This window comes from Lissotriton helveticus, chromosome 3_1, assembly GCF_964261635.1.
Source record: "Lissotriton helveticus chromosome 3_1, aLisHel1.1, whole genome shotgun sequence".
NCBI lineage: Eukaryota > Metazoa > Chordata > Amphibia > Caudata > Salamandridae > Lissotriton > Lissotriton helveticus.
The window spans coordinates 1,265,835,211-1,265,859,193 of record NC_136061.1 but is presented as its reverse complement, the minus strand read 5'-3'; the positions used below and the strand labels follow the sequence as shown (position 1 = coordinate 1,265,859,193).

The window sequence follows — 23,983 nt, the reverse complement described above, 5'->3', positions numbered from 1 at the left end:
TTGAATGCAGTCATCTGTAAATGAAAAGCAATATTAAACACTATTGCATACTGGATCATCGGCAATGCATTGTGATTGGCTAGAATGTCAATTTATACGTATCTGAGGCTTTCGACACACAACAAATCAAGTGTAACACCTGCCTCGATTTTGAGGAAAGTTACTGTGTATGAAAAACTGACACTTGCAAAAAAGCTAATCCTGAAATGATACCACTGACTGACTGCACTGGACTCTACGAAAGAACTGACAGTGGTAACATAACGTTTTATAAAACTTAAGAATTCATACATATTTGTGTGCATTCATCAGAAGTTATTTCATATAGGTCCCGACTGCCACAGCTTGTGCGCAGTAAAAATTCAACAGTCTAGAAAACAAAACCCATAAAAGGTAAAACTGCATTATATTGTATTTGTTTTTTGTAAAGGTGTATATAATATATATATATATATATTTTTTTTAAAGAGCCTTGTATGCTATAATGTATATGGGACAAACCATGTTGGGTTTTTATCAGGTGGAAGGGTTTATTTTCCATGGGGCAGGGATGGCAAGCACTTTGGTCGAGTACATTAGATCCTGTATACCTGACCCTTATGATCCAGGCTAGACTATAAATCAGTACACTCACCATCTCTAGAGGCAATAACAATGTTGTGTGTAGACTGCAACTTAACGAATAATAAACATACAAAATATGTAAACCTCAGTACAACAGCAGCTGTCATTTAAAATCAGTGCTCATTCACACTTGTGGTAATCAGCTCAGAAATGAAGAGTTGCAATTTATCATGGCATTAAATTAATGCCAAATGCCGTACTGTACCATGAATACAGATTACTACCGGCTATCCGCGGTGCCAAACAAGGGAACCACTTTTTTTTACTGCAGACATGCAGCAGTGCCTCAACCCACTGAGCAATTTCACGGGTGGGTTGTGTCTGATGATCTGTGGTTACGGCAGGGTTAATATTACACGGCACAGCAGCTCGGAATGTATCAACCTGGGGAGGATGAAAGCTTCCTCTGGCGAGGCAAACCTCGTGCGGCAGGCACACGAACCCACCGAACTATCCTGCTGGCAGTGTCAGTAAATGGCTGCCACGTGCGCTACGCACTTGTGACTTGGACAGACTTTCTGCTTTTACACAAGTCTGGCGGCCTGGGGGCTGCGTCCCGGAGAGTGGGGGCAGAAGAGGAGTGTGGGGGCGGGGGCGCGAACACAGGCACCCCCCACAGGATTAACGCACCCCGCCTGAATGTAGCAGCTCACACAGATGGCATTCATTATCCGTCTATCAACCCACTCACGAGACCGAGAACTTGTGCTCCGTGAATTTCTTCGACCCGGGATCGAGAAGGATCGAAAAGGCCATTCGCTGCTGTTAGTCTGCTATCCCACATGACCGCCCTTTACCACCAGGTTCTTAAATGGAAGTTAGACCGATTGCCTTCTCTGCAGCGTTTCGCAAAGGGAATAGATCAGTCAGCAAGCGAGTTGTAACAAGCTGCATGTGAATACAACAAGCACTGCCATGGTGATAAACATCAAAAAGCACCAAATACTCACAATCGAGGAACTTACATTTCAGGATGGCACAGTGTTTAATTTCCTGCTTACAAGAACAAGTAAATGAGATATCTGATGTTCTCACATTCAATAATGTGACATTATTACAGGGGGTTAGGCACACCGTAACAGACTGCTATTGCAACACATAAACCCACTGAAAACCCTCACCCACCCTCCGTATCCCCGCCGAAAAACCTACATCCAGGCACTAAAGTGAGCGTGGGTGTCCTCAACTTGGGAGGGGGGAGGCTATGCGCGCTTAATGTGCGAGTGTAGAGGTAGCATGTGAGTGCAAGGGGCGCCAGTACGTGGTGAGTGTGGGGTGTAATTAAATATAATGAAATGAGAACAAACTCCAAGTGGGGAGAGGGGTTGGCCTAACGGCTAAGGCGCTCGACCTCGGACCTGGGGAACTTGGTTCGAGTCTCGGTAACGATGCCAAAAACCCCCTGTGATTCTGGGCAAATCACTTAATCTCCCCGTGCCTAAAAAATGAAAGTGTGTCCTCATGTAACGTAACTGGTGCTATGTAAAGCGCTCTGATAACTGATTCGGTTCGGTTCAAGTTCGCGCTATATAAAAACTCTAAAAAAAAAAAAAAATAAAAAAAAAAAAAGTTGTCGTCGTCCTGCTGGGCTCTCACCTTCCTATACCACGCAAACACCAAACTGCCCATCCCCCTGCTCAAGCCGCCGGCCTCTCCTTGGAACAAGCATGGCGCGTGCTGCAGTCCGCCGCCGGCCTGCGACCAGGAAGTCAGGCAGGCCGGGCGGGACAACCGGAAACAGGAAGTAGGAGGGCGGGAGCCTACCCCGCCTCCCACGGAAGAGCCGCGATTGTTTTGAGCACCGGAGCAGGCAGGAGCCTACCCTGCGCCCCGGTGCCGAAGAAGGAAGGAAGAGTCCTGCTGCCGGTGAGAGCCGAGGAAGCCGGTGAGTGGGGCTTCGCCTTGTTGGGGGGGGGGGGGCATGTGTGTGCGAGCGCGTGCGGTGGCGGGCTGTGTATGTGTGTGAGCGTGCGTGCGTGTGTGTGTGTATGTGTCTTGGAGTCTGTGTGTATGCGTGTGTGTGTGTGTGTGACTGTGGGGGGTTGCCTGTCTGGGTGCCTGCGTGTAAGTGTAAATGCGTGTGCATGCATGCGCGTTAGCCTGATTTGCTGGGAGTATGGGAGGGAAGTGCACGGCGCAGGACGGAACGTGCGCGTTCGCGCAGCCAAATCCGCCTGCTAAAGCTCGTGACAGTTTTTTGTTCCTCATTCCCCGGCATCGGACAGCTTTAAGTCTCCAGCCCTGGACGCATCCTTCGGATGCGAATTCCAGGGCGAGACCTAAAAAACGAGGGGGTATACAAAAGGGGTGGTAGAATAACACAAAGGAAGCGTGTGAGAGAGAGCGAGAGAGGCAGAAAGGAATGACAAGATTGGAAGAGATGGGAACAGATACAATAAAAGGAATGGTGAGAGAGAAGGGTGAAAATGGAGTGAACAGAGAGATTAGGCAACGGTTCAGTTTGTAACTTGCTCGTTGAAGCTTTCTATCCTAATAGCATTTCCTATCAATAGCCGGAGCTGAGAAAAATAATGCAAATGTTTATATTCAGACAGAACGTTTCTTAAGGTCATTCATAGAGGTCGAAGTGGGTGGGATATAATGGGAATTAGTTTCAAAGCTTTTCTAATTTTACCCAAACAATTCCCATAGGTTTTGTTAAAAAAATTGTTCCTGAATTGTTAATGCCAATCTTGAGTTGCCCCAGGCTCAAAGAGGGGGATCTTGTATACATACGGTGAAGCAAGTGTAGGGTCAGACAACAAAAGAAGAAAAAAGTCTTTTCTCCAGGGTGCCTGTTTACCTGAAAGGATTGTAAATGTGTGCGATTAGTTAATCAGCAAAACTAAAAAATACTGGGGAACACATCTTCTACTGTTTTCTACCTACAGTTTTTAAACCACAGCTGACTGTCTCATACTGTGTGTAGCTCGTTTTTTTAAACTATTGCCTTGCATTTTCACAGTGCTTTCTGTCAAAGGGTGGGGCATCATAACACTTAATGTCATTGTTTCTCGATGCACTAAACAGTGTTCAAACCAGTTATCCTCCAGTGTCGGACATCTAAAGTAATAGCATTAACAAACTGAGCTTTCCCACCAAAACAGATTTAACTTGCTCTCTGTTCATTTATGGTATTTGCATTATATTTAGGTGAAAGGCCAACCAAATAGGTACATAATAATAGTTTGTGCTTTTTTAGCAGTCTCCGAAGCTGCCATGCAAACTTGACATTTTTCAATGCTATGGCTGCAGCTAACCCTTTTTATGAAGTCTATTTTTCTGAATTCTTGTACAATTTGCTTTTCACTTTTGAAGGTGCTGTACATGAGGGTGATATTGCACGAGCGTGCACTGCCCAGCAGGAACGTATTAATGTGCAACAGATTATGGCAACCTATTTCTTGTCAATACTCTAAGGACTTTGCTCCAACAATCTCACTGAACCTGGTACTTTTGGGCTTACTTACTTGGTGCAGGAGGGGCAGAGCTGATTTCATTTGCAAAGGAGTCAATGCTAGTGTGTGCTCTCACAAGAGTGCCTAAAAGAGCCAGACCTACAGTCTGATCGATGTGTAACAGTTACCTGGCTACCTGTATCAGACCCTTTTAAGGGATGCCAGGAGGGTGGTTTTCGTGCTGGGTTTGTTGCCGAACCCTGACTGGATAGAGTTCAGGAGGTGTGTTGCTCAAGATGGACAGTGAGCTGCTTGTTGAATTTTCTCCAGGACGCTTGCCAGGAATGGCAGGAGTGAGATGGGCCTGTAGTTGCTGAGGTCTTTCGGGTTGGCCGAGGATTTCTTCAGGAGGGCTGTTACCTCCGCGTGTTTCCAGCTGTCTGGAAAGTTTCCACAGATGGTTGAGGAGTTGATGATAAGTTAGCACTGATCAGTGAGCTTCCCAGGTTGTATCTGTGGCGATGGCAGGGGTCTGTGAAAACCTTGAGTGGATGGATGGTCTGCATTATTCAGCACTTGAATCTTAGTGGTAGTGCCACTGTCATCCAAAGCTTTAGGACAAATGAGCTTCAGCAGAATTCCCCCTGACTTTCCTGGTACCCAGTCAGTAATACTTTTTGCTCATACCTGTCCTTTATCAACCCTTGGCTAGTCAGAAGGCTTTTGTTTGCCTGATTCATGTGCCATCAACTTCCTGAGGCCAATCAGATAGTTCACCACATCCTTCTGGGGTGACTGAAGCTCTTTCCCACCCATCCATTAGATGAGCAGGCCACACACTGGTTGCTCAAGCACAAGTTCAAAGGGACTAAAATCCATTCCCGTTTTACGGAATGTCCTGGTAAGCTAGTAAGAGATAAGGCAGGAGAAGGTCCCACATCCTACTGAGGCTCATTGGTAGAGTTCCCACATGGGTGTGGAATTTATTAAAATATCTACTTGTCCATGGGGCAGGTTGCTTCATAAATCTACTTGTCGTGTAACAAAATCCACTTGTCCCTTTGGTGCCATGTAGTGCGGCGACAAATTGTCATTATATAAGAGCTCTGATATAGCTTCTCTGATTAGTCCAGGGCTCATAACACAGTACTGTTTGAATACTTGCGATGACCTTGTGTTGCCACGTTTCCACAGATCTACATACTGTGGCTGAAGGTAGTGGTAAGCAATAGTTCCAGGTTTAGAATGCCCCTTTGAGTCTGTGCAAACCTACTAACTTGTATGTTTTAAGGGTTTACAAGAACTCTTCTCTAATCTTTTCGCATACTGAGAAATTTTGGAAATTTACTCCTGACAAAGGCGGACGTAAACCTTCTTCTAAAGTCGGGAAAAAAGTGGTTGGATATAAAGTACATTTGAAAACACTCTCATGAGCAAATCTACACATGCATATCTGCTCATGCTAAAATGCAGTTCACAAATATTTTCTAGGTGTACAATTTTTTGTCCTACTTTTGTATATTGTTGAGAATTCACAAAAGCAGTATAGCTGCACTTAATGCAAGGACATATTCCATGGGTGCACTTTTGAGACTTTCTATATAATTAGGCCCCTAATTTAGTCTGGCCATAACCTTTTACGTTCATTAAAATTCTGTCTCTCCCTCCCTCTGTATCAGCCGGCTTCACTGAGTGACAGCATTCCTCTCTTTCGCAAAGAGCATATCGGCACACAGTCGTTTTGATCGGTGCCAGTAACTGGTGTGGCAGTGTGTGCTTTTTGAGACCAAAGACTATTTTTGCTTTTGCTAATGTTTGTTTTAATTGTGAGGGCCCGGCAGCTCCCACTACAATAACGTTTTACAACAATGGCAAAACAAATCACACATTGACAAAATTAAAAAGCTGACAACCAATTTCAGACCCACTGATTTTGCCAATGCTTGTTTATTTTTCTTTCCCATAATCTTATTGAAACTGGTTTTCACTGATTTTCCATTATGTATATTTTTGGGAAATACTAGCATGCACCAACACGTTACTAAATGATGCTGCAAAGAAATGGTACCTGAAATTTTACAGTAGTTTAGCTAAATGTTTTTTTTTCTGCTTTCATTTTTTTGTCAACATTTTATTTTGAAAGCAAAGAATCATCAATCTTGCTTTCAAGGTTCTGCAAATATTTGCATCAGATCAGAGAGCATTCTGGGAGCATTAGATATAGCCTCATATTGCTAAACTTTGAACATGTGTGTACACATTTTTATACTGGAACCATTGTCAGTAGTGCAGTCAGAGCTTACAACATTTACGTAGAGCGCTCACCCTAATAATAAAGGCTTTCAATTAATGAACCATCAATACAAGTTTGAACAGCTTTCACATATGGACACAAATATTACATTAACTGCAGGCAGTGCCCTTCTCTGATGCATAATGTGATACTGCACACTGGCATCCAAAGGGTTTGTGCTGCAGGGACCTGGGCCTACTTGTCCCAAGGACAAAATCCACATAAAAACTTGTTGCCCTTGACCCCAAACAATATGTCCTGGACGTCGGGCTATAGGAATTCCACATCCCTGTCCCATCATGCTATTTAGGATTTTGTTGAACCTCACAACCAACCAATCTTTTTATGTATGATCTGACATAGAAAAGTGGGAGGCCACGTGAGCTTGTTCCCACATCTCATGTAAGAGGAGATGAAATTGGTTCCCTGTCAGGAATCACTGTCTTGAGCTATCTGACCCGAGAAAAGATCCATAGACAAGCCCCAGCTACCAGTTTTGCAGTTGTGCTCCTTGGATATGGCTTCCTGATACCTGGGGGCAGACTTACTAATCATCAGGCAAATAGGGAGAGCCTTCCAGTGTATTTCCACATCCATGATTAGTAGAACAGAGGATCTAGCCTATCCTGGGTCTTTCTAATTCTCAAGTGTCCTACTAAAGGCAGTTTGCTGTCCAGTGACAACAGGAAATGCCTGTTCCTTAGTGGAAACACTAGCCTCTTGCTAGCAATGGTCTCTGGATTCACTGGCTCACTATATAAAAAGGCCATCCTTCCTGACAACAAGTCTTCCATTCCACTCATTGGCCAACCATTTCCTGGGTTTTCCTCCGAAGTCCCACAAGCTTAGCGCTGTACACCGTGCAGAGGACATTCTCTTCCCAATCCTTGTTAATGCAGACAACCTCCCTGCACCCCACTTAGCAGCTGTGAATCGTAGGTGCACTTTATAACATGTCTAGATGAAGCGTCCATATTAGTCTGAAAATCAAGACAAACCTTGTTCTGATTGGATGATGCCATTTCACGTCACAGTGAAATCACTAAATACGTATTGGCAATTTTCTTGCTTCACCTTTCAGATGATAAAGTGTTCTACAAAAACCACTCCCACACGGTGGCTCAAACACAGCCAAGCAGGAGACATAAAACACAACAACTCCTAGAAAGGGGTTTCACTTTATAAAAGACTCTTCTTGGAATAAGGCTTGGGGTTTTATTTATGCAATGCTCTCAACAAAAAGGCTTTCCCAGATGTCAAATGAACTACATTCAAATGTATGTATATAGAGATATATATATATACGCAAGCAATAATAACACACTTGGTAAATGCAACAGTTAAATGCATGGACAATAATATGAAATACAGGCAGCAAATAATATGTGATAAAACTCAAGCAAGTAATACTGGACGTCCTGCAAAAGGTCCGATATATATATATACTTTGTGTGTGCGGCTCGTTTTTCTCCATGAGGGAAAAAGTTGTTAGATATTAAACGGCTTGGTTCTGCCGTGAGGATCGCACCGCCTACCAAGAGCGCCACAGCTGCCTGCAATGAACCATCTATGTTTTTTTCCGATAAAACGGCCAGGGTCAGCAGTGCGCCGCCAAGGACTGTCTTTGGCCAGGTTTCCTGCCGGTGATAAATGGGCATCTGCGAGGAAACAACGAACAGCAGAAAAACAGCGAAAATATCAACCAGCATAACCCACTGGAGGGTTAATAAATAACTATCCACGCACCACAGGGACCAGAATGCTTCAATAAGAAGGCTCAACGAGGGCCGCCCACCAGAGGGTTGAACAATATAAACTGTCAAAAATTACCTTGAGGCTGCGTGTTTAGTAAGAAGCTGGGCTTTTCCTTTGAAAAAGGTCAGGAGACCGAAATGCATCAGGACTGCCAGCGCTGAAGATTAAACCAGCTATAAATCATTTCGTTGTGTGTGCGGCTCGTTTTTCTCCATGAGGGGAAAAGTTGTTAGATAGATATATATATATATATATATATATATATATATATATATATATATATATCTATCAAATGATTACTTTGGATGTGCACTTTGAATCAATCGCACATCACAAAGAATACACCTCCAATGACCACAGCCACTGGAACCACTGATCACAATGACACTAGTCAGAAATACATCACTTCACCTGATCGTTCACTCAACATCCTTGCCAACTCAAGCTGGAGGAGCCCGTAACAGCCATGCAATGGAACTCTCAATCAGGACTCAAATCCAAATTCTTCTCGCAGTACGTCTACTCCACAACTGAACTCCCAAACTGGCTGTCAGCAAACCTCCGCTTTATAGTCTCAAAACACACTAGAAGGTTCAAGAGTCTTTCCCTCTGCGCCAAGGAAACTTTCTGGAACTGGACAGTTTCTAGGCAAGCATTCCACGCAAGGAGTTGTTCCCATGTTGCCTCTACATTCTCACATGTTCCAGCCTTTATCTTGACAAAGCTTACAAAAGCCTTCCAGGGTACTTTAAACAATCTCTCACAAAACAAACCTTGAACGTGATTAACACAAACAACTCTGGGGGCCTGTCTGTGCACGTTGAAAAGCTCAAGCAAGGCAGAGTCAGAATTCAGGATGACATGAGGCCATTTCAAAGCCAATAGTAAGAACTTCATAATACTTCCCAGTGTACAACACAATACACATTTGTGCACCACTGCCTATAACATCAAATACTTCATCTCTCAGTGTACAACCTAGTGCACATTTGTGCACCACCGCTTATAGCATCACGTGCTTTATCTCTCAATGTACAACACAGTGCACATTTGTGCACCACTGCTCATAACACCTCTCTCTCTCTCTCTCTCTCTCTTTTTTCTCTCCTCTCTCTCTCATGTAGAAGTATGCTCTAAAACCAATCAAAATTTAAAGATGAGAAGGAAAGAAATGAGAGACATAAATGTAGAACTAAAGACTTGCCCATCAGTCCTGACACTGAAGTTCACTTATTTTCAGCTGGATATGCACATAATCGTAACTATGGCAGGCAATAGAGCCAATGTTTGAAGTAGCTGACCCGTTACCCTATTCTGACTGTTATCATGGATGCAAATGACGTGCTTCAGCCATTGGCTTTTCTTGCCTTTTGAGTGACAGCATTTTTCTGATGTGTTCTTTATCCATCTGTCTATCGTTTACATGGCCCTGGCAAACAAGGATGCCTGTCAGGCCTTCCAAAAAGTTTCCAACAAGAAGTATTACAAAGCAAATATTCTACCCCCTAGGGTTTGTCAGAGGGAGTAATTGACATCAAAATCCTTACCAGCAAAGGTAACCTTTTGAGATTTGAAGCCAAAGAAATACAGAATACTTTATTAATAGAAAACAAACAAAAAGAAAGGGGACGTTTTAGTGGTTAGATATACCAAATATTATTTTACAATAAGGCAAATATATATGTGCTAAATTAGTGGTAAGAGTTTTTAAAATATTTAAAGTGATGGATATTTGTCATGTGTGAAGTACTAGAACAAGGTTGTTAGTTGTAATTGGATAGTAATAATTTGTTGTATTGTTGTTTGTGCAACAGAATTCAGGTAGAAAATGTCTGTCTAGTATACAAGTTATAAGTTAGCGTAAAGTGCATGGTGTGCCTTCAAAGAATATTGTTTAGTGCAGGGTGGTTGTTAGTCTTATTTTTTTCTTATGTTAGCAAGAGAATTGTATTGGTTGTTTAATAAATTATTGCAGCAGCAGTGAAACTGAGACAAAAGGCTGGTATTTGTGTTGCATTTTAAAGAAGCATTATGTGAGCATTTCTTAACTTTAACATTACTAGCTACATGTCATGTTGCATTTACAGTCAAACAAAATACTATTAATGCCCCCATCACCAAAACCTAACTGGAATACAAATAGGAAAATATAACATTACAAGATGCCATGGTCTTGAAGACAGTGCAGGCAAACAGTGGCAAACTATGAATAATGCATGTAAGCCAGTGATTGAAATGGACTAACCCAAAGCCCACTTGCTTGCTCTTTGTCATTCTTATTGTTGTACATTTTATAACAGTTAATGACATACGGTCTGTTGGACAACTAAAGGCGCCTGTACCTACCCCTAACAAAAAGAGTTGTTGTTTAACTGCAGAAAGAAAAGTACTGGAAATGTGAACCCATTTCTACAAAGTCGTAGAACAATTTGGCAAAGTAGAGGCCTAATATTCTTTTATTTCCCATTAACACCAACCTCTAGTTGTAGTTCTTTGACCATTATTTATTTATTTATTTTTTGACACTTGTAAAGCGCTACTTATACCCGTGGGCGTCAAGGCGCTGAAACCATTATAGAAGACAGTGGGGAAAGAGAGAGTAAACAGGTTTGACGGAAGAGGAGGTTACTGAGAAAAAAGCCAGGTTTTCAGGAGTCCATTAGGACCATTAGGTGTTTATACTCCTCATATGAGAACCTTGCAGCAAGACATGGTTGACAGTATAAGCTAATGCCTTGGTGATATTTATTTTCCCTGGAGTGCTGTAGAACCTTTCCTAAAAATCCTATTGTCTTATATGATGCCACTGAAGCTTGTAGTCAAATTAGAATGTTTAATAGCACTCTCTTACCTATTTGTATTGGAAGTTTTTATTTCCTTGTTTGACACATGCCGTTTTATTTTTTCCTTTAGGTCAAAACACAAATGAAGTACATCTTGGTCACAGGAGGTGTGATCTCTGGCATCGGCAAAGGCATTATTGCAAGCAGCGTTGGCACAATTCTGAAATCTTGTGGATTACATGTAACATCAATTAAAATAGACCCTTATATTAACATTGATGCAGGGACATTCTCTCCCTATGAACATGGTAAGGGCAATCGTTTGTATTAAATGTTTAGAGGTCTGTTTATATAGAAGTAACATAAGATCAGTGTGTAAGCTTTGTTTTCCTCTAAATTACGTCTGAAACATTTGCATTTGGTAAATGCGTATATAGAGCTATGATTGTTCAGTGATCCATGAAAGCTTGAACCACTTAAGTGCAATCCAGATGACACAAATTGCAGATGTGATACTGGTGATGACCATTTTTGGGAAGGAATGTCTCTTGCTTGGTGTACAGTCGTGTTCCTCAGCCCTGAGTGCCCAACTGCAAGTCTCTAGTATCCTGATTTTTGGCCCAGTCTCACATTAACCTAGTATGTGCGCAAAGGGCTATGACTGTCCCTTGACATGAGTGAAGTCCTAGACCTGGAGAGGTGCCCAAACCATGCCCTAGTTTACTTGAAAGTGGGGTAGCTTGTAGAGTAGTGTTGGCAGCGTACCATGTTTTGTGAATCTTGTTGTGACCAGACCGTTTGATCTGTTTTATGGGATTGGAGAACTACTGGCTCACTCATATAACGTTCTGCTGCTACATACTAATCCAGGTCCCAGTACTAACCTTACAGTTCATATTTTTGTGTATGTATGTTTGTCATATGCATTGTGTGTATGAATGAAGTTCAAGTTCGGGCATTTATATAGCGCACTACTCACCCAGAGGGTCTCAAGGCGCTTGGGAAGGGGTTGAAAAATGAAGGGGTTCATTATTTGTCGAATAGCCAGGTTTTAAGTTCTTTTCTGAAGGAGATGTGGTTTTGAGTAAGGCGGAGGCGAGTGGGGAGAGAGTTCCAGGTCTTGGCCGCCAGGAAGGAGAAGGATCTTCCTCCCATGGTGGATTTTCGGATGCGCGGGACTGCGGCGAGGGCTTGATTTGACGATCTTAGTTGGCAGGTGGGTTTGTAGAAGGACAGTCGAGTGTTGAGGCATTCGGGTCCTAGATTGTAGAGGGCCTTGTGTGCATGGGTGAGAAGACGGAATGTAATTCTTTTGTTGATGGGAAGCAAGTGGAGGTCTTTTAGGTGTCCGGTGATGTGATCTTGGCGAGGGATGTCCAATATGAGTCGCGCTGATGCGTTTTGGATGCGTTGGAGTTTTTTCTGTAATTTTGCTGTGATTCCGGCGTATAGTGTGTTACCATAATCCAGTCGACTCGTGACCAGTGCGTGAGTGACAGTCTTTCTTGTCTCGAGGGGGATCCAGCGGAAGATCTTTTTGAGAATGCGAAGAGCGTTGAAGCAGGAGGATGAGACTGCGTTGACTTGTCTGGACATCGAGAGAGAGGAGTCTAGGATGAAGCCAAGGTTACGTGCATGGTCTGTGGGTGTGGGTGCTGTGCCCAGAGAGGAAGGCCACCAAGAGTTGTCCCAGGCAGAGGGGGAGGATCCTAGGATGAGCACCTCCGTTTTGTCTGAGTTGAGTTTTAGGCGGCTATGTTTCATCCATTCGGCTACTTCTTTCATGCCTTCTTGAAGATTGGTTTTGGCGGTGTTGGGGTCTTTGGTGAGGGAAAGGATTAATTGGGTGTCGTCGGCGTAAGAGATGATGTTGAGGTTGTGTTGGCGCGCGATGGATGCGAGTGGGCTCATGTAAACGTTGAAGAGGGTGGGACTGAGTGATGATCCTTGTGGTACTCCGCAGATGACTTCAGTGGCCTCTGAGATGAATGGGGGAAGTCGGACTCTCTGAGTTCTCCCAGCTAGGAACGAGGTGATCCAGTCCAAGGCTTTTCCTTGTATGCCGATGTTGCCGAGGCGTTGTGTGAGGGTGCTGTGGCAGACTGTGTCGAAAGCGGCGGAGAGGTCGAGTAGAATGAGGGCCACTGTTTCTCCGTTATCCAGTAATGTTCGGATGTCGTCTGTTGCTGCAATGAGGGCGGTTTCGGTGCTGTGTTTGGCTCGAAATCCGGACTGAGAGGGATCGAGGGAGTTGTTGGATTCAAGGAAGACGGCGAGCTGGCTGTTGACGGCTTTCTCCATGACTTTGGCCGGGAATGGGAGGAGGGAGATGGGTCGGTAGTTTTTAAGTTCAGAGGGGTCTGCTGTGGGTTTCTTCAAAAGGGCGCGGAGTTCGGCGTGTTTCCAGCTTTCTGGGAAGGTGGCAGAGTTGAACGAGCAGTTGATGACATCCCGGAGATGGGGAGCGATGATGGAGTCGGCTTTGTTGAAGATGTGGTGGGGGCAAGGGTCGGTTGGCGAGCCAGAGTGGATTGAGTTCATTAGGCGGATGGTGTCTTCAGTGGTGATTGGGTTCCAGGCGCTTAAGTTGTTGATAGGCGGAGTAGGATCTGAGGGGGGTGGGGAGGGTTGATCGCTGGGAGTATTCTCGAAGCTGTTGTGGATGTCGGCAATTTTGTTGTAGAAGAAGGAGGATAACGCGTCGCAGAGGTCTTGGGAGGGAGTGATGTCGTTGGATGCTGCGGTGGGGTTGGTGAATTCTTTGACGATGTTGAAAAGTTCTTTGCTGTTATGAGTGTTGTTGTCGAGACGATCCTTTAAAGCTGATTTCTTGGCGCATCGAATCAGTTGGTGGTGTTTGCGGGTGGCTGCCTTAAGGGTGGCCATGTTGACGGTGGTTGGGTTTTTTCTCCATGTTTTCTCCAGGGTGCGGCATAGCTTCTTGGATTTTTTAAGGTCATCATTGAACCAGGGAGCCTTTTTGCTGGCTGATTTGATCTGGTGCTTTTTTACGGGTGCTAATTCGTCAGCACTGTGGGTGATCCATTGCTTGAGATGGGTGGCCGCTTGGTTTGGGTCCAGTGAGAGGGTGGGAGGGTTTTGGTTGAGTGATGTGAGTAGTTGGTCGGAGGTGATTTTGTTCCAGTATCTCCGGGGAATAGGTTGTGGGCGGTTGTGGGTCAGGGTGGTTTTGTAGCTAAAGTGAACACAGCTGTGGTCCGTCCAGTGGAGATCTGTGGTGCGGTCGAAGGAGATGTGCTTGCTGGAGGTGAAGATAGGGTCGAGTGTGTGTCCGGCTACTTGGGTGGGGGCGTCAACAAGTTGTTTGAGTCCGAGATTGGCTAGGTTGTCCAGAAGGGTGGAGGTGTTGCTGTCGAGTTTGTTTTCAAGGTGGTAGTTGAGGTCTCCTAATAGAATGTAGTTCTCGGAGGCGAGGGCATGTGGGCTGACGAAGTCCGTGATGTCATCGCTGAATTGAGTGCGGGTACCTGGAGGTCTGTAAATGAGGGAGCCTCTAAGTGTGGTCCTAGGGTCAGTGTGGATCTGAAAGTGTAGATGTTCTGCGTTTGCAAGATTATCGTCGGAGCTGGTCGTGATTTTGATGGTGTTCCTGTGGATGATGGCGATGCCTCCTCCTGTTTGATTGATGCGGTCTTTTCGAATAATCTTGTAAGCGTCCGGTATGGCTATGGCGATGTCGGGTGCTGATGATGTGTTCATCCATGTTTCTGTAAGGAAGGCGATGTCCGGTGACGCAGTGTCGAGTAGGTCCCAGAGTTCAATTGCGTGTCTGTGGACCGAGCGGGTGTTCAGCAGGATGCACTTCAGGCGGTTAGATTCGGTGCTGGTTATGGAGGAAGTCGATTTGCTGAGGGTCCTGAAGCAGTTGAACTTGCAGGAGATGTAGGCGAATGGGCCGTGGGTACGTCCTGGGATGGCTTCGCAGCATTGTGGTGTGCGCCCGGGGTTGAGGGCGTGGAGAGTTGCGGCATCATATGTGACTCTAGAGGGTTGGGTGTCCCGGGGACCAGTGGGTCTGGCGCTGGGCGCGGTGCAGGCGCAGACGGGCTTACCTTTGGCGCACCGTCGGCGCGCATGGGGCGCGACCGCTGCGCGTGAACGCTGCGCGCAAAAGCATCTGTCATATATGGATAGTGGAGGGGAAGGGGCGAGGGAGGATCAGCAGGGAGGCGGGGTGGAGATCAGGGGAAGGAGGCAGGGCAACAACAAACAAAATGGCAGCAGCAAGCAGGCAAACTTAAAACAACACTGGGGCACAATGGAGGTGAGCGTGATGTCAAAAGCGGAGGCGCAAATTCAATATGCAATAGCAGGCACTAATATTATTTCAGGCAGCACGGTGCAGGAACTGCTATCGCACAAGCGCACTTTGGATGCTTGAAGATGTTAATGGCCTCGGCGGATTTCAACAAAAATGCTCGGCGGTCGGGGCAGTCTAGCGCTACGCACAAACTAGGCGCTTCTTAAACAGTGCAGGCTCAAGCAGAGTGAGAGCTACGATCTCAGCGTTAACGATACCAGATCCAGGAGGCTGGGAGCGTGGAGCGGCCGCTTCTGCTGAAAGCAGGACGGTCACAGCGCGATCGTGGTGGAGCAGCGAGGTCAGTATCAGTGGGAGGGAGGGTCAGTAGGGAGGCGGGGTGGAGATCAGGGGAAGGAGGCAGGGCAACAACAAACAAAATGGCAGCAGCAAGCAGGCAAACTTAAAACAACACTGTGGCACAATGGAGGTAAGCGCGATGTCAAAGGCGGAGGCGCAAATTCAATATGCAATAGCAGGCACTAATATTATTTCAGGCAGCACGGTGCAGGAACTGCTATCGCACAAGCGCACTTTGGATGCTTGAAGATGTTAATGGCCTCGGCGGATTTCAACAAAAATGCTCGGCGGTCGGGGCAGTCTAGCGCTACGCACAAACTAGGCGCTTCTTAAACAGTGCAGGCTCAAGCAGAGTGAGAGCTACGATCTCAGCGTTAACGATACCAGATCCAGGAGGCTGGGAGCGTGGAGCGGCCGCTTCTGCTGAAAGCAGGACGGTCACAGCGCGATCGTGGAGGAGCAGCGAGGTCAGTATCAGTGGGAGGGAGGGTCAGCAGGGAGGCGGGGTGGAGATCAGGGGAAGGAGGCAGGGCAACAACAAACAAAATGGCAGCAGCAAGCAGGCAAACTTAAAACAACACTGGGGCACAATGAACAGGGCAATCAACTCCAGTGTGCTCCCTTTAGTAAGCCCTGGCCTGTTCATGTACCCCATATGGAGGTGAGGTTGTTTTCCCAGACAATGGAAGTGTTTTGCTGACATTCTTGAAGCTGGAGCGTGGAGACCTAAATAGTAAAATGGGGAACAAGCATTTGCAATGCAATAGGTCTCGCATTAGGAAAGTTTGAGCTATTGGTATTGTAAATGAGCAATTTTTTATTTATGTGTTGGTTTTGAAAATAACGAAATTAATAGCTTTGTCATTTACAATGCCAATAGTTTTAACTTTCGCAAATGAGACACACATAGCATTTGTAACGCAATATGTGTTGTATTTACATGACTTAGATGTATTGACATTACAAATAACAATGGCTTGTAATTTTTATTAATTAATACGTAAAAAACGTTATTGTAAATTATAATGGCAATAGCTTAAACTTTTGTAAATAACTTTTGTGAAGATTATGTTCATTGTATTTTATTATGATGAAAATGCAAGAACAGAAGTGAATTATTAATATCTTTTTGTGACATTTGTAATAAAGCTCGAAACATTGGGAGAACATATTTGAACCAGTTGTTGTTAAATGGTTGCACACATTGATGCTGTGGTGGCGCTGAGTGATGTTGTGGTGGCGACGAGTGATGCTGTGGCATTCAGTGATGCTGTGGTAGCGCATAGTGATGCTGTGGTGCCCCTGAGTGATGCTGTGGTGCCCCTGAGTGATGCTGTGGTGGTGCTGAGTGATGCTGTGGCGATGCGATAGATAGAGCGAGTGAGGGCGATAGATAGAGTGAGGCCGATAGACAGAGTGAGGCCGTTAGAGAGAGAGAGTGAGGGCGATAGTCAGGTTGATAGATAGATAGAGTGGTATTGTGTGGAGTGTGTGTTGCATTCAGTAGAGTGTAATTATGTGGTGTGTAATTATGTGGCACTGAGTGGTATTTGGAGTGTATGTTGCATTGAGTGGCGTGCAATTATGTGGCACTGAGTGGGATTTGGAGTGTATGTTGCATTGAGTGCAGTTTGAAAACCAATACTGTGTAAAGGGTCTGAGGGAAGTTTATAGACCAGCCTAGGTTACAATCCCCAATAATACTATTAACTACAAAAAACCTAGGGGTCTAGAGTATGAGGAAAAAAGAGGGAAGGACCGTGAATATAGGGCAAAGAAGCAGTCAAGTCTCTCAATTCCCAAGGCAAACTTGCTATTAGTATAAGCATTTACATGATACACACAGGACCAAAAAGTGATTGTGGGTGAAACCAATAATCAAGTGTAGGATTCCCATCAAAGTCTTGTTGTGATCAATACTATCATCTGGTCATCCTTCGGGGATGGTGCGTCTCTATTTTATACCAACCTCCGGTCAGAGCTGGGTTCCAACCCGCAATCACTCCTGGACCAAGTAAATAATTATATATATATGTGTGTATCATGTAAATGCTTATACTAATAGCAAGTTTGCCTTGGGAATTGAAAGACTTGACTGCTGTCTTTGCCCTATATTTGAGGTCCTCCCCTCTTTTTTCCTCATACTCTAGACCCCTAGTTTTTTTTGTAGCATTGAGTGCAGTGTAATTATGTGGCTTGTAATTATGTGGCACTGTGTGGTATTTTGAGTGTTTGTTGCATTGAGTGCAGTGTAATAATGTGGCGTGTAATTATGTGGCACTGAGTGGGATTTGGAGTGTATGTTGCATTGAGTGCAATGTAATTATGTGGTACGGAGTGGTATTTGGAGTGTATGTTGCATCGAGTGCAGTGTAATTATGTGGCGTGTAATTATGTGGCACTGAGTGGGATTTGGAGTGTACATGTAGATTTTATTTTCATCATTACCATATGCACTAGAGAGTATTAAAACACTGTATCAACCTTGTCAGTAGAGATGGGCGCACAAATCATTGCAGCTGTTGTAGTTAGCCACTCAACACACTTATTTTCTTCAGCTCTTTCTTGCTGCTCTGATCAACAGGGGCCGACAATGTCGCAGACCATCGCGATGAAACAATAACAATGAAAATAAATATTGCCAAAAAATACTCTATGTGCTTTTATCCAAATTGCATCAGAGATAGGTTTCATGTGCACATGGAACAGAGGTTGGATCAAGAAATGCACGTGCATGTGGCTTAATGGCGAGAGCGGTCGACTTTGAGGCTGGCTCACCGGGTTCGAGTCTGGTGGGAGGCTCAAGCATCCTCTAATACTGGGCAAATCTCACCGTGCATAAAAATGAATATGTCCGTTTGTAACGTAACTGGTGCTCAAGTAAAGCACTCTGATACCTTCGGGTCGAGTTAGCGCTATATAAAACTGAAAACAATTAATTGAATATCAAAAGGTTTAAAATAACAAGAGACACGGAAGTAGGACTACAAAATGGCAGCATTACCATACCGCATGGAAGTATTAGCACAGCGCTACAGTAATAACACTCACCAACGTAGGACAGATGTAACACGCAGCTCCAGAGACATCGCTGTGTTCAATTAAATCTAAAAGTCAACAGATCCACCTCAAAAGCATTGAGCATTGGCCATAAGAGACACGGCCCCGCGGCCTTGAAAGTGAAAGCATGGCCGTGGGCAACCACGGCAGGGGTGAATTAGGGGGGCGCGGGGAGCAGGGGAGCGGTGTACCTTTGAAGTCGGTGGGAGGGAAGCGCTGGTGAAGCGTCGCGCTTCAAGAGCCTGGTGGGGGGTGGCGGGGGAGCCAGCGAGTGGGAGGGAGGAAAGGCGCATATGGGGATGGGGTGTGAGTGAGGGGGAGCAGAAGGCTTTGATGGTGGTGTGCGAGGCCAAGAGCGCGCATGGGGAAGCTTCATGCTCCAGTAAACAACATGCATTGTATGAAATCCGGCTGGTTCAAGCGACTTTGGTTCAGATGCAATAGGTTTCGAGTAATTAAAATGACTCGACTTAAAAAGGAAACAGGGCTCCCTCTCGAAATCTGATTGGGTCCTTTTGCTGCAAGGAGGTGCTGAGAAGTATTCCTGAGCACTTCCTTCTGGTGGATGGTGGGATGGGATTGCAGTCTCTGTTGTTCAGAGTTTGCCCGGTCTACTAGGAGATGCTAGCCTTCTGTGTCTTTGCCCAATCACTGTTGAGTGGCCATTAATAGCAGGTGTAGAAACTGTCTCTTGTTTGTGCCTCTCTCAATTCTTCAACCTTCTGTGAGAAGCATAATTCTACACAGTAGCTGTGTACGGACAACCTTGAAAGGACATCTGAAAGAAAAATCGACCCGTACAGTTGTGAGAGTGCTGACAGAGAATGCAGGACCCCTATCTGCTTTCTCTGTATAAAAATGGGAGCTGCTGACTCACTTGTGCCAGTCCTAAGTTCTCTTTGACCAAGGAAGGGCCCTGACGATTACCTAGTTGATGGCTGACCATCCAGAGCTGGTGTCTAACAGCCAGCTTCCCAGACTCCCATCTGGAGTCTGACTTGGAAGGAAGAGCTGTGTTCTGTCCTGAAATGCCTAGAGGCTTATTTCCTTTAAAAAAAAAAAAGCACTGGCAAAGCCAATAGGTCTCCCCTCTGTGAGAGCTAGTGTTTTTTATGTGCATTGTACAGCACTGTGGGTATACAGTAAGTTAAACGTTTTTCATGCTATAGAGTGTGTGCATTTCTCCTAATCTGAAAAAGTGTGATTGAGTTAAGCATGAATGTTACTTGTTTTTTCCAGCATAGTAAAAGTGTTTTTTATTTAAGCTTGTTTTTTTGGCACAGTAAAGTTTAATTGAAAATGTAGGTTGTGGGTGAAGTGCAGTTTCAAACAGTGTGTAAAGCTGCCCAATACAGTAAATTAAAGGCATCAACGTATGAGTGAAATAAAACTTTGGTTGTGTTTGATATGCCACTGCAAAGTTTGTTTGAAGCGGTTTAAATTATGAAATGTATGTTTTATCATTGTGCGAGTTGGTAGAAAGGTGAATTTAAGGCTGAAATTAAATAAGACAATACATTTTTTAAAGCGCGCAGCTGCTTCCAAGGAAGCGTCCTGGTGCTAGCAGCAGAAAATCAGAAAAACCCAGCCTCTCGATAATCACTAACCGAGAGCTGAGCTTCAAAGTGGAAAGTTTACGAAAGATTGATTGACGGAACTGCGTAGAGTGCAGGAGGAATGGTGTTCTAGAGCTTAGTAGTCAAAAAAGCAAAACATCTATCTTCCTTTTTGCCCTGCACAATTGAAACTAGAAATAGGATAATAACATTGGAACTCAAGACTCTGCTGTGAGAGTACACTTACAATCTCCTCAGATACACAGGGCCTTTCAAGTGAACGGCTCTGTACGCATAAATCAGTGCTTTAAATTTGATGCAGCAGCTGATGGACAGCCAGTGCAATTGGCAAAGAGAGGCAGAAACTGATAGGCGCGCCGGCACCTTCAGAATTAGATGTGCTGCAGCATTTTGTATGATCTGCAGGTGATGCAGCAGGTAGGAAGGCAAGCCCAGGTACAGGCAGTTGGCATAATCCTGTTTGGATGTCACCAAGGCATGAACTATGGTCTTCCCATTAGTTTCCGGAAGTAGAAGACGCATTTTCGTGGGAGCTTTTCAGAGTAAAAAAGTAACTGGCCGAGACAGCCTTTACCTGTGGTTCAAAGGGCAGAATAGAATCGAATTTTAAACCAAGTTTTGTTACAGATGAAGAGGGTAGAGGATGTGGTCTCATTTCCGATGGCCACCAGTTGTGAGTGTCAGTGGATAGTGGTACAGAATTGTTTTCGCCCTGTTTTTCAGAATTCAGTTTAAGGCAGTTATTGGTCATCCAGCACCAGACCACCCTCAAGCAGGGCTTGAAAGCATGAAAATCTACTGCCTCATTCTTCGGGAAGGGCAGCATCAACTAGGTTTCGTCAGCATAAGAAATTGAACATATACCCTAGGCTTCCACCAGGCTGGCAAGAGGTGTCAGATAGACATAAAAAAAGGGTAGGACTCGGGCCGAGCCCTGAGGCACCCCACAGTCAAGGGGCTTGAAAATGTATGCCAAAGACGGATCCAGTAGCACAACCATAGCCGTGGCATTCTGATCGGGGTTGTCTTTGATAAATTCAGTCTTTTCCAGGAGAGCGCGTTCTGTACTATAGCCTTCACAAAAGCCATATTGTGTAACATGAAGGAGGTGGTTAGATTCCAGATACTGAGAGAATTGATGGTTAATCACCTTTTCTAACATTTTGTGTACAGCTGGCATAAGCGAAATAGGCTTAAGGTTACGCAACTCCTTAGGATCTGCATAGGGCTTCTTCAGGAAAGGAATCAATAGACCCTGCTTTCAACTCTCTGGCACAACCGCAGACTCCAGAAAGGAGTTTAACAGCTTGTGCATCAAGGGAGTGACAAGAGGGGCTTTCCAATTTCAGAAATTCCGGGAGCCATTGATCAAGCTGTGTGCTTGACTTAGAGTTGGCTGGTAAGGAAATAAACCCAAACTTAGATAGTAGATAGCTGGAGGATGGCATGATCTCCAGAGTCCTTCCCAACAGTGTCAGGGCAGGAAGTTGATAATACATCAATTTAATTTTGGTGAAAAAAAGTTAGACCGTTCTTCACATAAACTAGCTGACTCGGTCAAGCCACCCTGGGATGCCTTGGGAGACAATAAATAATTAACCACTTTAAAAAGTTCCTTAGGTTTATTGGGGGCAGTTGAAATTGAGGCAGAGACAAATTCCTTATAAGCCCTATGAAAAGCTTTATGGAAATTCGCCAAGGCTCGCTTATAAGTAGTTTTTTGCCTACTGATCATATCCTTTCCTCCAACTCTGCTAAAGGCGTTTGTAATGTGACTTTTACTGAAAATAAATGTTGCCCTATTTGTTGTGTTTTGGACACACACAAGTTAAAATAAATAAAGATTAAATACCTCGCATGTTTTGTGTTATTCTAGTTCTCTCTATAGTTTAAAAATCTCTATTTCAAGAATTGAAATGCAGCATTATTTGAGGGAAGTCAATGTTATGTTGTAGCCAGGATGAAAGGTCCAGGGATTCGAGGTCGATATCTATTCTTCCTAAAGGATTCAGTCAAGGGAGGAACTCTGCTCAAAGCTCTGGACCATAGAAGCTTCAAAGGGGGGGGTTGAAGTTTAAGTGTGAGCATATGTTCCTAGTTTCTTTAATAAGACAAGCTGTTCTTTTCCCTTGTGCAATATAGTTAAGAAAATCTACAATGAGAATGGATTCTTAAAAAAGTCGATTGAATGAAATATGGAAACATTGAATTTGTTATAAAAATACAAGAGATAAAAAAGGATTTACCCGCATTATATTAAAGAAACTAGGAACATATGCTCACACTTAAACTTCAACCTTATGTTGTGTTTGAGGTGCAGCTAACATAACAAACGAAAGGCAGCATTGTCCAAGGTGGAATAAAGGTAATTTTAAAACTGAATGTAAATGTTTTTTTTGTTGTGTTTTGGACTTATATTAGCTAAAATAAGTTATGGGTATCATTTCCCTGTGTACCTTACACATAAATAATGTTCTATAAAATGTTGTTATAGTGTTTTTTTATAGGACCGCTGTGTTTAGGAAGGAGTTTACTTTCCCATATCAAAGAGTATTTTAGCTTAGCTGTAAAGATTGCCGTCTTTTTTGTTAACTTTAAAGCTTTCACGCCTCTTTGTTTATGCATTGTATGCTAAAAGATGGAGTCAGCCGTGCAGTGAGGGGAGTGGAAAAGTGAATGGGGGTGTCTGGAAAACCCACAAGGAGTAAAAAATGGTGGTGCAGTAAGATTGCGTGATACAATACATAAGACAAAGTGCAAAGAAATAGCTTTCGAAAAGGCTATAGATGCTATATAGTATTATGAAATGCCATGATGTATTATATACTGCTAACTCGATCCGAACTGATTGGAGGGCTTTACATCAGCACCAGTTTTATTACAGCTGGACACATTTATTTGTAGGCAGGGAGATATTAAGTGATTTGCCCTGAATAACAGGATGTCGAGACTCTAACTCGTTTCCCCAGCTTTAAAGTCGGCCACTGTAACTGTTACGCCACATCTGCCCTTCTTTCCTTATAATTCTTTAAATGTGAAGGAGCTGATATCCACACGTAAGTAAAGTTGCAAAATGAAGGTCTAGTGACAACATGGCAACATGTTACTGCGTGAAGCAAATAAGAAAAAGGTGACACACTTTAGTTTCAAAGTTGGTTTTAGTTATATTTTTGGGAAATAACGTAGAGATCGCGTGATACAACACAGATGAAAAAAAGCAAAGAAATTGCTTTGAAAAGGCTACAGACGCTATAAAGCATAGCATTAACGATAAAGCGTAAAGCCTTAATGGTACAGATGCTGCTTTAAATAGAAAGCAAATAAATAAAACGGCGACACACTGCCTTGCAGCTGCCACAGAAAGCACATAAATAACATGATGTTTTAAAGCTTTGCCAACAAAACTGGGAATAAAACCTGCTCCTTCCATAAATATGACATGATGTAGAACACCATGTTTTAAAGCTTCACGAAAGAAAACACAAAAAGCATTGCAGGCGACAAACCTACCTTACAGAAACACAGGAAGAAAGCAAAGAAAAAAATAGTGCCAAAAAACAAGCATACAAGCACAAAAGTGTAAGGCTTCAATTAATTGGGCCATGCTTCGTGGAAAGGAACGCCACATCACAAGGAGAGACATTTACCAAAGACTGACCACATGCAAGGAAGCATTTTCAAAAGACACTTGGAATAACAAATAAAAAGCATTGGCCAAGCTGAAGCCCACAGATTGGACACAATACGTCTTGAAGAGACAGCACATGCGCTGTCTAGGCAAGACCTAAAAACGAGAGTGCTAACCCTGCGGGAGTGCTAGCTACCAGGATGAGCATATACTGGAACAAAGACTGTAAAACTGAGCATGTGAA

At 44.1% G+C, this 23,983-nt stretch overlaps 1 protein-coding gene across 3 annotated transcripts in view; it reads left to right on the top strand.

Annotated features, from left to right (window-relative positions):
- CTPS1 (CTP synthase 1) overlaps positions 1-23,983 on the top strand; it is a 225,444-nt gene that overhangs the window by 21,060 nt on the left and 180,401 nt on the right. For all 3 annotated transcript variants that reach the window (XM_078681909.1, XM_078681910.1, XM_078681911.1), the window contains exon 2: positions 10,984-11,161. In XM_078681909.1, coding sequence (XP_078538035.1) covers positions 10,996-11,161 — 166 coding nt within the window. In that variant the 5' untranslated portion in view covers positions 10,984-10,995. The remainder of the gene's footprint in view (positions 1-10,983; positions 11,162-23,983) is intronic.